This window comes from Eschrichtius robustus, chromosome 2 (genome assembly GCF_028021215.1).
Source record: "Eschrichtius robustus isolate mEscRob2 chromosome 2, mEscRob2.pri, whole genome shotgun sequence".
Classification (NCBI taxonomy): Eukaryota; Metazoa; Chordata; class Mammalia; order Artiodactyla; family Eschrichtiidae; genus Eschrichtius; species Eschrichtius robustus.
Window position 1 is genome coordinate 168,838,239 of NC_090825.1, and position 16,463 is coordinate 168,854,701.

At 46.4% G+C, this 16,463-nt stretch overlaps 1 protein-coding gene across 1 annotated transcript in view; it reads left to right on the forward strand.

Annotated features, from left to right (window-relative positions):
- MUC16 (mucin 16, cell surface associated) overlaps positions 1-16,463 on the forward strand; it is a 139,075-nt gene that overhangs the window by 42,808 nt on the left and 79,804 nt on the right. Inside the window, exons 3-6 of the mRNA XM_068534971.1 lie at positions 13,323-13,458; positions 13,884-13,978; positions 14,502-14,648; positions 15,318-15,496. Of these exons, the coding sequence (XP_068391072.1) occupies positions 13,323-13,458; positions 13,884-13,978; positions 14,502-14,648; positions 15,318-15,496 (557 nt within the window). The remainder of the gene's footprint in view (positions 1-13,322; positions 13,459-13,883; positions 13,979-14,501; positions 14,649-15,317; positions 15,497-16,463) is intronic.

Sequence of the window (16,463 nt, forward strand, 5' to 3'; positions counted from 1 at the left end):
TGCAAAGAACATTGTGGTACATGTATCTTTTTGAATTATGTTTTTCTCCAGGTATATGCCCAGTAGTGTCATATGGTAGTTCTATTTTTAGCTTTTTAAGGAACCTCCATACTGTTCTCCAAAGTGGCTGTGTGAATTTACATTCCCACCAACAGTGCAAGAGGGTTCCCTTTTCTCCACACCCTCTCCTTGTAGATTTTTTGATGATGGCCATTCTGACGGGTGTGAGGTGATACCTCATTGTGGTTTTGATTTGCATTTCTCTAATAATTAGTGATATTCAGCATCTTTTCATGTGTTTGTTGGCCATCTGTATGTCTTCTTTGGAGAAATGTCTATTTAGGTCTTCCACCAATTTTTGATTGGAACAAAACCATTTTATTATCTTACAGTTCGGGAAGTCAGATGTCTGAAAATGGGTCTCCCTGGGTTAACATCAAGGTGTCAGCAGGGCTGCATTCCTTCTGGAGACCCTCGGCGAGAACCTGTTCCTTGCTTTTTCCAGCTTCAAGAAAGTTGTTCACATTCCTTGGCTCATGGCTCCTACCTCTATCTTCAAAACCAGCAGTGTAGGGACTTCCCTGGTGGTCCAGTGGTTAACACTTCGTCTTCCAATGCAGGGGGTGTGGGTTTGATCCCTGGTTGGGGAACTGGGATCCTACATGCCTCAAGGCCAAAAAAAACCCAAAACATAAAAAAAAAAACCAGAAGCAATATTGTAACAAATTCAATAAAGACTTTAAAAATGGTCCACATTAAAAAAAAAAAATCTTAAAAAAAAAAAAGCAGTGTATCATCTTCAAATCTCTCTCTGACTCTCCGACCTCTGCTTCCCTCCTCACATCTCCTTCTCTGACTCTGACCCTCACGCTTCCCTCTTACAAGGACCCTCGTGATGACTTTGAGCCACCTGGATAATCCAAGATAATCTCTCCATCTCGAGATCCTTAACTCAATCACATCCTCAAAGTCCCTTTTGCCATGTAGAGTCACATTTGCACGTTCTGGGGATGTGGACTTGGACATCTCTGGGAGACCATGATTTTGCCAACCACATCCGGGTCCACTGCCTTGGCTCCCGCCACCTGGCTCTCTAGATTCTTTCTAGGTCTCTCTCCCCATGAAAGGAAACTTCTGCCCCAGGTCGCTCAAGTCTTTGGGCTTTGGTATGTCATCCCATCTGTCTAAATGCTCCTCTGCTCTCCCTTTGTCTGGTATTACTCACCCTTCACGTCTCCACACCACCCCCTCCTTCCCCCCACCCCACCCCCAGTTTCACCAAGTTCCCAGATTAGATTAAATCCCCACCTTGTAAATCACCTGAAGTCACAATGGCATGCGTGCTATTCCTTACTGCCTGCCTCCTTCGGGTCACTCTAAAGCCCCCTATGGGCAGGGGCTGTGACTCTTGCTCACTGCTACATCCTCATACCTGGCACAGCACCAGGCGTGTGGCAGCCCCTGGAAACAACTTGTTAGTTTGAATTGAATCGTTGCCCTTTCTCATCCTGCCCCATGGCTGGCTTCCTTGCTGCTATATACAGGTGTATTCGTTTCCTAGGGATGCTGTCACAAAACATCAAAGCTGGGTGGCTTCAATGACAGAAATGGATTATCTCAGAGTTCTGGAAGATAGAAGTCCACGATCAATGTGTTGTCAGGGTTGGTTCTATTTGAAGGCTGTGGTGGAGACAGAGTCTGTTTCACTCCTCTCTCCCAGCTTATGGTGGTTTGCTGGCAATCTTTGGCAACACTTGTGTTATAGATGTATCACCCTGATCTCTGCCTTCATCTTCACATGGCCTTCTCCCTGTGCATGTCAGTCTCTGTGTCCAAATCTCTCCCTTTTATAAGGACAGAGTCATATTGGATTAGGGCCCACCCTCATGACCTCATTTTAACTTGATCATCTGGAAAGAACCTATTTCCAAATAAAATCCAAAATCCCATGCATAGGTACTGGGGGTTAGGACTTTAGCATCTTTGCGGGGCGGGGGGACACAATTTAACCCATAACACGAGGCTTCTGCCCTCGGAGTCACCCACACTTGAAACTTCAATCATCTTTGCCTCCACTTTCACGTAACTCAGAAAATATGGGTAAAGGGACTTACTAAGTAAAATAGACCCTTAAGCTGAGGGCTGGAGACCCCATGGCAAGTCCTAGAAGGTGTCTTTCTTTTTTTTTTTTTGGTCACGCTGCACAGCATGCGGGATCTTAGTTCCCCAACCAGAGATCGAACTCATGCCCCCTGCAATGGAAGCCTGGAGTCCTAACAACTGGACCACCAAGGAATTCCCTGGAAGACATCTTAATCCTGCTTTCAAGATCTGCAAGTGAGGAAGAGCAGATGTGCCTTTGGAATTCCTATTTCTCAGGCTGTATCACCTGGAGGAATGAAAATGAAGAGATTTTATTATTTATTTATTGCAAATAATTGCAAGAAAATATTTCCTTGGCTTGGCCCTGCCCTACCATCCTCTTCCACTTTTCTGAAGTCTCTCAAGTTCTCCCCCAGGTCGATTGCAGGAGGTGTCTCACAGAAACTCCCAGATAAGCATGCTTATTGCCACCTCTTGTCACCACTAGCTTTGCTACATGGGTACGAGGTTTCTCATTTCAGCCCCAATGGCAATGTTGCAAAACAGGTACTTCCAATGTCCAGTTTTTTTTTCCACCCCCATGATTCTTCTTTTTTATTGAAGTATAGTTGATTTACAATGTCATGTTAGTTTCAGGTGTACAGCACAATGATCCAGATATATATATCTTCTTTTTCAGATTCTTTTCCCTTACAGGTTATTACAAATATAATATAGGTTATTATATTGAGTATAGTTCCCTGTACTATACAGCAGGTCCTTGTTGATTATTTTATATATAGTAGTGTATATATGTTAATCCCAAACTCCTAATTTATCCCTCCCCCCCTTTCCCCTTTGGTAACCATAAATTCATTTTCTATGTCTATGAGTCTCTTTCTGTTCTGTAAATAAGCTCATTTGTATCTTTTTCTTTTTTTAGATTCCATATAATCGATATCATATGATATTTGTCTTTGTCTGGCTTCCTTCACTTAGTATGATAAATCTTTAGGTCCATCCATGTCGTTGCAAACGCCAGTTTGAGATGCACAGAACGTGAGGTCATTGTCCAAGGCTGCACATTTGCAAAGTGGTGGAGCCATGATTGAGCCCTGTGTGTCTGACTCCAGGACTTGGGCCTGTAATCCTGCCTTAATAAATCACAGCCCCAAGCTGATGGGAGGAAAAGCAGGTCCAGAGGAAGAAAGGGCACAGCCTGGTCAGAGGTGAATCTGACCCCAAATCCATATAGACTATTATCTTTTCCTTTTTTTAAGGAATTAGAACTTAGGCACAAAAACATGGCCCAAGGCATTGTTTTCCAATACCTTCTTATGAAAAATTTCAAACATACAGCAAAGTTGAAAGAATGTTGCCATGAACCCTCATATACCCACCACCTAGATTCTACTTTCATATTTTGCCGTACTTGCTTTATCACACATCTGTCTATCCATCCATCCACCCATCATCCACTCTCACACATCTGTCTGTCCATCCATCCATCCATCATCCACTCATCGATCGATCCATCCATCCATCCCTTCATCCCTCTATCTGTCGTATCTAAGCATCTTAATTTTGATGCTTCCAAAGAAGTTGCATTATCAGTACCATCCCCCTCTAAGTAGTTCATCATGCAGAGAGTTAACTAGAATTCAATATTTGTATATAGATTTTTATCTTTTGAGAACAAATTTAGGTTAAGTGAAATGCACAGATCTCAGGTGTAATTTGCTAACTTTGGACAAACGCCTACTTCGGTGTAACCCAAATTTCTCTTGAGCTGTAAAATATCACCAACTTCACCCCACAGAGATATAACATATTACCCTCCCTTTTATTCCTTTATATGGAAGTATAATGTATACCCAGTAAAGTCCACAAATCCTAAGTGGATAGCTCAATGAATTTTTATATGAACTCTAAGCTTTTAACCCCTGGGCTGCACTTGGAGTCACTTTTCTTCTTGCTAACTGGATTTTGTCTTTGGGGTAGATTCTTTGATATTAATATAAATCAATTAGGTTTTTCAATTAAGAGTGATTTTGCTCCCAGATGACAGTTGCCAATATCTGGTGGCATTTAGGTTGTCACCACTTGGGAGGTGCTACTGGCATTTTGTAGATAGAGGTCAGGGATTCTGCTAAACACCCTACAATGCACAGGATGGCCTCTTCCCCGCAACCCCCCCCCAGCAAAGGATTATCTGGCTCCAAACATCAATAGTGTCAAAATGAAGAAACCCTGATATCAATAGACCTCAAATCTTCCAATCCATCCATCCTCCAGCATTACCCAGATGTGTCTGGATTTGAGACTGAATCAGCTTAGGCTCCATTCAAGGGGTCCTGCACACCATATATAAATAACTACACACCAAGATCAAAAGGGGGATGAAGTATCAAAGAGGCACAGAAACCACAGAGGAGGTGCAGTGGGTCTGTTGCATTCACCTCTTTATGCACAGAGCTTGGTGCCTGGTGACTGGTAAGTAAGTAAATGAATCGGTCAGGAAACTCCTTTATTATTATTTTTTTGCACACCTGCGTGTCAGGTACCCTCTGTGGTATTCACAAATCTAGGGACTGTAAGAAATCCAAACCCAGATGTGTGATCGTGTGGTCAAGCTCTTTCACGGAGGAAGTTACAGAGTGCTCTGGAAACCTGGACGGGAGGTAAGCATGCTGTCTGTGGGAGGCGGAGGTGAGGGCGAGGGCCCTTCATGAATCACAGGACCTGTAAACAAAGCCTTTGAAGGAATGTGTCAGGTGAAGAGAGGGAGAGCAGTCCTGACAGAGGGAACAGCCCGGGCAAAGGCTTGGAGGGGAGAGATCATGCCCAATGTTGTGGGCGTGGCCAGATGCTCTGGCGCTGCTGAACCCCTGGTTTATGGGGAAACAGCGCTTAGGCGAATGCGCGGGGGCGGGGGCGGGGCTGGTCCCAGATCAAGATGAGCCTTAAGAGCCAGGCTGGGGACTTTTGGACTTGATCGTGAGGGCAATGAGAAGGCACAGAAGAATTCAGACCAGGGGCGGGGCATGGACAGTTTTGCATTTTTGGAAGGTCATTCTGGGTGGGTGGAGGCAGAGGATGCGTAAAGAGGCCGTTTCAAAAAGTCAGAGATGACGAAGGCTTGAACTCAGGTGGGGTTGGGGGCAGAGGGTCAAGAATGACGTAGAAGTTTCCGAGGACGGAAAGGAAGGGTCCAGGACAGGGTTTCACATAGCGCACCCCCAGAAGGCTGATTTCCCAAGGCTGCTAAGCCCTCATAGAGCTAAAGTAAATAGAACAGGGTGCCCTTCTCAACTCCACTGAGGAAATCCTAGGACTTTATTTTTTTATCAACAAGTATTTGAGGGCGCATTGTGTGTCATTCATGGGGGATAGAGCCATGACTAAGATAGACCCAGACCTGCCCCCCAGGGGGAAATGGAGACAATAAGCAAGTGAACAAATAGATGATACAATTTAGAAAATTGGCTTGGGCAGGAGGGTCATATAAAAAGAGGATGATGAAGTGGCACATGATGGATAAGGCAGGACAGTTTGGGGGGGTGGTGAAGGCAGACTTCTCTGGCGAGGTGATATCTCAATGGAGGCTTGAGGGATGGGAAGGTGCCAGTTGTGTAGAGTCAGGCAGAGGTAAGAGCAGGTGCAAAGGCCCTGAGGTGGGCCTGAAGCGTGAAAAGAAATTGTCGTGAGGCGAGTCAGGCACAGAGGGAACAGCATGTGCAAAGGCCCTGAGGTTGCAAAGCCCTCACATGTGCAACTTCCAGCAAAGAGACCAGTGTGGTAGATCAGAGAGAGAGGGGAGAGGAGAGGGAAAAAAAGACTGAGAGGTGGCTGGAGCCAGACCCGCGGGCTGTGGAGGTCTTGGTGAGGAATTTAGATTTTATTCCATGTGTGGTATGAGGAGGACATTGGAGAGTCTGAACAGATGCGCTGTGGAGAATGATTCAGAGCAGAGCAAGAAGGGAGGCAGGGAGCCAATGAGCAACGTGTCCTCATTGTTCAGGTGAAAAACTATGGGCTGGCCCAAAAGTTTGTTCAGGTTTTTCCATGTGATGTAATGGAAAAACCTGAACAAACTTTTTGGCTAGCCCAATATTATTCGGACAGGCCTCGGTTCAGCACGGCCCTCTGCCAATTACATTTAAAAATTTCTAAATATTATATGATATCACTTATATGGGAAATCTAAAAAAAAAAAAATAATACAAATGAACTTATTTACAAAACAGAGACAGACTCACAGACTTCGAAACACACTTATGGTTATCAAAGGGGAGAAAGGTCCGGGGGAGGGATAAATTAGGAATTTGGGATTAACGTATACACACTACTATATATAAAACAGATGATCAACAAGGACCTACTGTATAGCACAGGGAACTCTACTCAAGATTCTGTAATAACCTATAAGGGAAAAGAATCTGAAAAAGAATAGGTATAGGTATAACTGAATCATTTCGCTGTACACTTGAAACTAACACAGCATTGTAAATCAACTGTACTCCAATATAAAATAAAAATTAAATTAAAAAATAAAAATTTAAAGTTAATTTAAAAAAACTTTTTGTTGAGGTATAACATCTACCCACTAAAGTGTACAATGCCCTGGTCATAAGTGGATGACTCAATGAATTTTTACTTACATGTAACCTCCACACCGCCCAAGGTATAGAACATTCCTTTCCTCTAGAACATGGTTTCTCAAGCCACCACAGTACTGATGTTTGGCGTGGGATGATCCTTTGTTGGGAGGGGCTGTCTTGTGTATTGTATGATGTTGACCTCGACCCCAGCCAACACCCACTAGATGCCAGTAGCACCCACACCACACCTCTTACTTGTTTTTTTGTTCCCTGGAAGTTTTTGCGTTTTGACTACCTTCACCCATTTCCTGCACCCCTCCCTCCCCCACTCCCCACCTCTGGCAACCACCAATCTGTTCTCTGTATTACTGAGTATGGTTTGTTTAGATTCCACATGTGAAATCATACAGTACTTGTATTTCTCTGCCTGGCTTATTTCACTTAGCATAATACCCTTCAGGTGCATCCTTGTTGTTGCAAATGACAAGATTTTCTCCTATTTATGGCTAAATGATATTCCAGTGTGTGTGTGTGTGTGTGTGTGTGTGTGTGTGTGTGTGTGTGAGTGTGATGCTTTCTTTATCCATTCATCCATTGATAGACACTTAGGTTGTTTCCATGTCTTGGCTATTATAAATAATGCTGCAATGACGTGGAGGTGCAGATATCTCTTTGAGATCAAGATTTTATTTCCTTTGGATAAATACCCAGAAGTGGGATTGCTGGATCATATGGTAGTTCTATTTAAAAATTTTTAACTGTAGGGGCTGCACCAATTTACATTTCACCAACAGTGCATGAGGATTTCCTTTTCTCCACATCCTCACTAGCATTTGTTATCTCGTCTTTTTTTTTTTAAATTTATTTATTTATTTATTTATTTATTTTTGGCTGCGCTGGGTCTTCGTTTCTGCGCGAGGGCTTTCTCCAGTTGCGGCAAGGGGGGCCACCCTTCATCGCGGTGCGCGGGCCTCTCACTATCGTGGCCTCTCTTATTGCGGAGCACAGGCTCCAGACGCGCAGGCTCAGTAGTTGTGGCTCACGGGCCCAGTTGCTCCGCGGCATGTGGGATCCTCCCAGACCAGGACTCGAACCCGTGTCCCCTGCATTAGCAGGCAGACTCTCAACCACCGCGCCACCAGGGAAGCCCTTCGTCTTTTCTTTTTTTATAGCAATTTATATGTACATATATATGTGTGTGTATACGATTATTTTAAGGTGCTAAATAATCATATATATATGATTATTTTAAGGTGCTAAACACTGTTTTTCTTTACTTTTTTTATTGAAGTATAGTTGATATACAATATCATGTTAGTTTCAGGTATACAGAACAGTGATTCAGTTGTGCATATATATATATATTCTTTTTCAGATTCTTTTCCCTTATAGGTTATTACAAATATTGAGTATAGTTCCCTGTGCTATACAGTAGGTCCTTGTTGGTTATCTGTTTTACATATAGTAGTGTATATGTTAATCAACCTCTTAATTTATCCCTCCCCCCCTCCTTTCCCCCTTGGTAACTATAAGTTTGTTTTCTATGTCTGTGAGTCTCTTTCTGTTTTGTAAATAAGTTCATTTGTATCTTTTTTATTAGATTCCACACATAAGCGATGTCATATGATATTTGTCTTTGTCTGGTTTGCTTCACTTAGTCTGATAATCTCTAGGTCCATCCATGTTGCTGCAAATGGCATTATTTCATTCTTTTTATGGCTGAGTAATATCCATGGTATATATGTACCACATCTTCTTTATGCATTCATCTGTCGATGGACATCTAGGTTGTTTCCATGTCTTGGCTGTTGTGAATAGTGCTGCTATGAACTATCTCTTGTCTTTTCGGTGATAGCCATCCTAAGAGGTTGAAGCAACATCTCCTTATGGTTTTGATTTGCATTTCCTGATGATTAGTGACATTCAGCACCTTTTCATGTACCTGTTGGCCATCTGTATGTCTTCTTTGAGGGCACTTCTCAGTTTGTACAGCTCAGAATGTCCCCAGACAGTGCCAAATGTCCCCGGGGAGCATAATTGTCCCTGATTGAGAACTGCTGCTCTAGAAGTTTCCCTCATGCTCCTTTTCCAATGTCCCCATCCCCAGCACATCATTGGCTTTCATTCCCATCTGTTAGTCTTGCCTGTTCTTGAATATATTATGAATGGAAACATAAGCTGCCTCACTGCAGTCTTGTGTGATTATAGAGCTTCTTTGCACCTCGGTTTCTTTCTCTGTGAAATGGGTTGATGAATGCACCACCTCATAGAACCAAATGAGCCATTAAAGCCTGTAAAGGAAGGAGGTCAGAGAAAACATTGAATAAATGCTGCTTGTTAATGCTGTGATTTAATGTCAGCGCCCTTAGCTCCTGGCACACTTCTTTCTGTTTCCCTAATGGCTGGCATACAGTAGGTGGTCAGTAAACATTATTATTATTGTAGTCATTATGGCTGCTGTGGAGTGACAAGGATTTGAACCCAGGCTACCCCTAGCACCAGTCTCATACCCTCTGGACTTCTAAGCCTGACAACCTGGCCTTGCCCATTTTCCTGCATGGAAACAAGTGTCTCAAGAATCACTGATAGCTTCTCCTGAGCTTCTTCTACCTCTGCCTTTTTTTTTTTTTTTTTTTTTTTTGGTTGCACGCATGCAGGATCTTAGTTCCCCAACCAGGGATCAAACTCGTGCCACCTGTAGTGGAAGCGTGGAGTCTTCACCACTGAACCGCCAGGGGAGTCCCTACCTCTGCCTTTTATATGACATGTGTATGGTAGTCTCTCCCTTGCCCTCAACACCCACTCCTCCTGCAGGTTCAGTGACGACCGACCATGTGGGTTACTCCTCCTGCTTCTCTGTGCCTCTACCGCTAGCTTCTCTCTCCCTTTCTGCCCAGGCAGTATCCTCAGCCTTCTGTCTTGCTCAGGCAGCCCAGCCCAGCCCTGACCTTTCCCTTCTTCCCCCAGCAATGCCATCGGAAAGCAAGGCTGGTTCAGGCCACAGGGTCATTCTGGGTCCAGCAGAAGCCAGAGGTTGCTTTGCTCCTTCTCTGATCCTGCTGTTCACTCCATGTCCCCACAGAAGGGCAGGCAGACCTCTGAGAGAAGAGCATCCAGAGACCTGCCCTCATCTTCCCCCGTTCCCTAGTGGTCCTGCTGACGTAGCTCAGCATCATCAAGGATAGAGAAGGGAATATGGATCCCACCCCATCCTTGTCATCGGTGCAGGAACTGCCAAGCTGGGGGAGACAGAACAAACAGAGGCAAAGGTATTTATAGTTAAGATGACTAAGATTAAATAATTAAATAATAATAATAATATCTTAAATAATTAACATTATTTATAGTGGGGAGCACTCAGATCCCAGACCAGTGTTATCCAGTAGAAAGAGAACCCAAGAACCCAAGTCATATACGTAATTGGAGATTTTCCAGTAGCCACATTAAAAGAGTAAAAAGACACTGGTGCTGTTCATTTTCATCATCTATTTTATTTAACCAGTATATCCAAATAGTTATCATTTCAATAAGTAACTAGTATAAAATGACTAAGAAGATATTTTATATTATTTTCTCATACTACATCTTCTAAATCCGGTATGCATTTTAAACTTTATAGAGCATCTCATTTCAGATGCTAGATTTTTAATCTGAACTCTGGATCTGTATTTAGATTTCATAAAACTCCAGTAGAAAAAGTACATCCGCTAATTATTAGACAAATGCAAATCAAAACTACAATGAGGTACCACCTCACACTGGTTAGAATGGCCATCATTAAAATGTCTACAAATAACAAATGCTGGAGAGGGTGTGGAGAAAAGGGAATCCTCTACACTGTTGGTGGGAATGTAAATTGGTGCAGCCCCTATGGAGAACAGTATTGAGGTTCCTTAAAAAACTAAAAATAAAGCTAACATATGATCCAGCAACCCCACTCCTGGGCATATATCTGTAGAAAACCATACTTTGAAAAGATACATGCACCCCAATATTCATTGCAGCACTATTCACAATAGCCAAGACATGGAAACAACCTAAATGTCCATCGACAGATGAATGGATAAAGAAGATGTGGTACATATATACAGTAGAATATTACTCAGCTGTAAAAAAGAATGAAATAATGTTATTTGCAGCAACATGGGTAGACCTAGAGATAGATTATCATAATAAGTGAAGTTAAGCCAGACAAAGACAAGTATCATATGATATCGCTTATATGTGGACTCTAAAGTATGACACAAATGAACTTATCTACCAAAAAACAACAGACTCACAGATATAGAGAACAGACTTGTGGTTACCAAGTGGGAGGGGGAGAGGGGGAGGGAAGGATCGGGAGTTTGGGATTAGCAGATGCAAACTATTATTTATAGAGTGGATAAACAACAAGGTCCTACTGTATAGCACAGGGGACTATATTCAACATCCTGGGATAAACCATAATGGAAAAGAATATGAAAAAGAATGTATATATATGTATAGCTGAATCACTTTGCTGTACAGTAGATATTAATACAACATTGTAAATCAACTATACTTCAATAAAATAAATTAAAAAAAAGAAAAAGTACATTCACATGCTTAAGCTGTTCCAAGCCTACTCATAAGTTTTCTAATAACTGAACTGAGGATTGTTTTTTTTTTAATTCAGATTAAACAAAATAAAAAATTCAGTTCCTCAGTCACACCAGCCACATTTCAAGTGCTCAGTGAGTGGCCACATGTGGCTCATGGTGGGTGGCCCTGTTGGATGGCACAGATATAGAACATGAACATTATCCAGAAAGTTCCACTGGACAACGGTGTGGCTTTAGACCAGTTTTTTTTTTGGGGGGGGGGGTTGTTTGTTTGTTTTTGTTTTTTATCAGTGTCAGTATTGACATTTGGGGCTGGATAATTCATTGTCAAGTGGGTTTGTCTTTTGCACTGTAGGATATTCACCAACATCCCTGTTCTCTATCCACTAGATGCCAGTAGCAGCACCCCTTCCCCTCATGACAACCAAAAATGACTCTAGACATTGCCAAATGTCCTCTGGGGGGTGGGGGAAATAACCCTTAGGTGAGAAACACTGTTCTCGATCAAAACAGAGTTCAAATCCTAGTTCTGCTATGTGCTAGATGAGTGACTTTGGGCAAATCCCTAAGCCTCGGCATTCTCATCTGTGCAATGGGGCAATGAGTAGCAACCACCTTATAGAACCACTGTGAGGGTAAAACCTAGCTTCAGGGTCGTGGGGATGACTGGAAGCCATGCCCAGCGCATAGTAGGTGTTCAATAAACAGTAGTTGTGATTACCTATTGTGAACCTAAACCCATAAACCCCTGTGCACCCGTTGTAAGAGCAGGGCAGCTCCTGGACGCTGAGGTCTCTCTGATGGTGTTCGGGGGTGCTCGTTGTCATGTCCTGGAGAGACAGAGGATTTAAATCGCTTAAATAGGCAGAGTTCGGAGAGTCCAAGGATCTGGGGTCTGGTCCCAGCTCTGTCACTGATCTTGCTGGTCCTGGTACTTTTTGGGTGCCCAATTTTCCCCTCTGTGAGGTGCGGGGAGCTGACCACCGTGATCTCCCACTGGACCCTCTAGCTTGGCCTCTGTTTCTGATTGTTTCCTTAAGGAAGGGAGGAGGTGCCCGGGTAGACAACCAAGGGAGGGGGTTTGGACAAAAGCCAGACTCCACTTCCTGCTTCCTGCTGCCTCCAGTCTTTGCTAACACTGTGTCTTTTCCCTGGAACACTCCTTTCTCCACTCCCCACCTCCCCTGGCCCAGCTGGCTTCAGCTTATCCTTCAGGACTTGGTGTACATGGCACCTCCTCCAGGAAGCCTTTCCTGATCCCCTGCCCGTTCCCAGTCTGGGACTGGTGTCTCCCACCGACTTCTACGCTTCTGCCACCCCACCTTGATCATTTGTCCATCTTGGCCAGGCTGCATGCCTGAAGTGTAGCAGGGGCTCAGCAGAGTGTGCCCATGCTGAGAGCGAGTGAATGGCATCCGGGCAAGAAGGGTGGAGAGTAGGTTAGCAGGACGTCGCATTGAGCATGAAGGACCGGAGGGCAGGGGGGTGGGTGGGTGTTCTGATAAGCTCGGCTTGGCTACAGGTCCATGGAGTTTGGCTCTGGGTACCAGATGCAGGAGAGATGTGAGGTTTTGTGGGGTGGCCACTGCCTGCCACCTTCACACCTGCGTGTGCCGTCCCCTGGATGAAAAGATAAACCCACCTGTCTGGCTGTTAGAGGCTTGAGGGGTGGACCAGGAGGGAGGGTGAGGGTCTCCTGAGCGCCTGGACGAGGGAGGAGCATGGGGGACACTGGGGATCACGTACCTAAGGAGGATCGCCCTGGCAAAATCTGTTTGGCAGACAGTGGGGGAGAAGGGCAGCTGTTGTAACAGCCCAGGCCTGGGCTGACAAGAATCCCTGGAGGCTGCAGCCTTGTCAAGGAGGAGGCAGAATCCCATGCCAGCCCCTCCTGCTCTTCTCTGCCCCTGGGGCCGCCGAAGTGCTCGGCTGGGGAGTGAGCACTGCAGCCCCCATGCTGGCCATGTGGGGCCTGGAGGGGTACAGGGGGGGCACAGGGGGGCCCTGAGGGGCTCCCCAAGCGGACAACAACCCCGGCCCTCTGCTTCCCTGGCAGCCTGGGAGTTCCCACGTGGGAATGCAGTCTCCCACTCCCGCACATTCCAAAACCCTGGGAGCCAGCCGCGCCTCCCCCAGGGAGGGTCCACCCAGCTCGGCCTGGTGGTGCCAGCCCCTGAGCAGGAAGTTGACAGGTAGAACCCAGGGGACTTGAAAGATTAGGACAGATCTATGGTCAGCCTCCTGTTCACCTGTAAGGCCAGCCGGACCCTTGGGTGGGGGGCAGGGGGTGGGGTGGGGTAGGGGGGCGTCTCTTGGTCTGGCAACAGGCTTTTCGGGAGCCAGGCTGAGTCTGGTGGGTGGGGATCCCCTGTGCCCCTCTTCACAAAGGATATCAGTCGGCAGGCGTTAGTCGCCACGAGGGCACTGAATAATGCCAGCTGACCTTTGCCAGCCACCGAGCCACTGCTTCCCCCTAGGGCAGGCCCTGCCCCTCTCGGGAAGCTCAGCAAGGCGTGTCCTCAACGCCCTCCCAGGAGCCCAGCTGGCTCGACTGGGCTGGGTTCAGTCACTGGGACTCGTTCGGGGTGTGAGGAGCACTTCCCGGGTGGGTGGGCAGGAGCATGGGCAGGGAAAGCCCTGCACACCTGGGGCACCATCGGCGAGGGCAGCTGGTGGCTCTGACCGTGACCCTCCTCCTCACCTGCGGGCCAGGTAAGCCGGGCTGAGCTGGGGCCAGCGGAGGAGTCGGACAGATTCCTGGAAAAGAGGGGCAGATGTGACAGGCGCGTCAGCTTCCCAAGCCCCCACAGGGGCAGCCACAAGGGCTTTTGCTTTTCAGCAAAGGCTTCCATCACAGCCAGCCAGGTGAGGCTACGTTTTCCAAACTGACTGGGGAGACTTCACACAGTGGCTGCATCGTGAATTAAATATTGCTGGATCAGAGATACCCAGGCACCTCTTCTTTCGTTGGCTCACTTACACGTTCATTCCCTAGGGTTTGGGTGTGTTGTTTTTTATTGGAGTATAGTTGATTTACAGTGTTGTGTTAGTTTCAGGTGTACAGCAAAGTGATTCAGTTATACATATACATTCATTCGTTTTTAGATTCTTTTCTCATATAGTTTATCACAGAATATTGAGTAGAGTTCCCTGTGCTATACAGTAGGTCCTTATTGGTTATCTATCTGGGTTTGTTTGTTTTTTTTCTGTTTTTTATTGACACCTCTGATCCCAGTACCTGTGCTCAGCTCTCAGGTGGGAAATGAGCAAGTCACAGCCCCAGGCTTGCAGGAGCTCCAGGCTGGTGGGCGAGGCAGAGTGGTGCCCAGGCTCTCTTGGTACAAGGCTGAGCAGGAGCTTTGCCACCTTAGGGGTTCTGGAGGTGAGGGTTTGCCTAAACTGCAGGGTGGTGTTCGATTGGCAGGGATTTCTACAGGTGCAATTAGTGGAATAAGGGAAAGGGCACTCCTGGCAGGGAGAACTGGGTGGGCAGAGGCCAGGAGGCAGGAAGGTGCAAGGTGTGTTTGGGTCGTTCAATGTGATGTGAGCGCATTTGGGCTGCTTGAAGGGGGGATGCTGAGGGGAGGGGTGGGAGCAGAAAGGCAGACTGTGAGGGTTCGGGGAGGTATGTTCTTGGATCTCAAGGGGGACTTTGCAGGCCTGTTGGTCATCTGGGGGATCAGCTTGGGTCTGGCTAACCAGAGAAACCCACTGGCCTCAGGAAAAGCTGGGAGTCCAGCTTGGTGTTGGGCTCTCTCCCCTATGGAAAGAAGGTCCAGGATCCTCCACGTGTGGCTCCAGGGCTGCCTAGACTCCCGGACTGTTTTACTCCAGCTGCCTCCTTGGGCAGGAAGTCAGGGCTTTCCAGCCAAACCACTCTGGTGTCCAAGATAACCTGAGAATGGGCATCTACTATGTGCCAGGTGCTTAAATATCTGTTCGTTTACTCCTCCCAGGAGAAAGGACTGTCCTCAATGCTTGTCTGGGAAACGGAAGCCACTAAGGCCTGAAGGAGAGTGATGGTGGGGTCATCCTGCTTCCCCATCCTGAGGACCTCAGGCCCTGGACACTGGCAGCCCAGGAGCCACCCGGAGTAGGGGGGCCGCCTCCTCACCCACTCAGGCCTCGCTGCAGCTCCTGAAGCAGGTGGAGAGGGCACCCCAGACCCCCAGCCCTGAGTCACCCAGGCCAGCTCTTGCCCCTGGAAGAGCTTTGCAGTTGGACGCCGTTGTAAGGCACCCACACAATGGCCTGAATTGTGGGCGGGTTTGTATCAGACAATTCCACCACCTCTGATGGGGCGTGTCCCCCTGAGCTGTCCCCAAAGCACGTCACCACAAACAGAGGCTGTTTAACTGCTTTTGACCCCAAGGCTCCCTCAGAGTCTGATGCTGAGGGCTGTTTGAACTGAGCAGACTCTTGCTCCTGCCCCAGTGAGGGCTGGTTGCCTGGACTAAGGGTTGACACTCCTCCCCAATTCCCCATCAATTCCACAGTAAACAGGACACCTGTCAGGGCAGGGATCCCCCTGGAATATCAATTCAGACACCCTTCAGGACTCTTGACTTTAACGCTGGGAAAGACTCCCTTAATCCCTGGGCAGAGATGAAAAGAAATCTAAATCCAGTGCTGACAGGCTGTGTGTCCTTGGGCTTGACACCTAACCTCTCTGAGCTGCTATCTCCCCAAAGAGTAATTTAAAAAATGCCAGAGCTGGGGGCGATCCATTCCCACTCACCTTTCCCTCCACCCTGGACCCCATCTGGTGCATCTTCATCAACATCTGCATCCTGTGCTTTTTCCCTCTTTGCCCCTGCGGCTGAAACACCCCAAGATCCCAGAGGACTGCAATAATCATCATTTTGTATTGCGTGCCTACTATGTGCCAGGGCTTTTTTTTTTAACATTGTTATTACACTATAATTGCTTTACAATGTTCTGTTAGTTTCTGCTGTGTAACAAAGTGAATCAGCCATATATATATATATATACACACTACCAAATGTAAAATAGATAGCTAGTGGGAAGCAGCTGCATAGCACAAGGAGATCAGCTCGGTGCTTTGTGACCACCTAGAGCAGTGGGATAGGGAAAGTGGGAGGGAGACGCAAGGGGGAGGGGATATGGAGATGTATGTGCCAGGGCTTTTACCTGCGTTATCTGGATTGAGCTTGTGTGGGTGAGAATAGGGGCATAT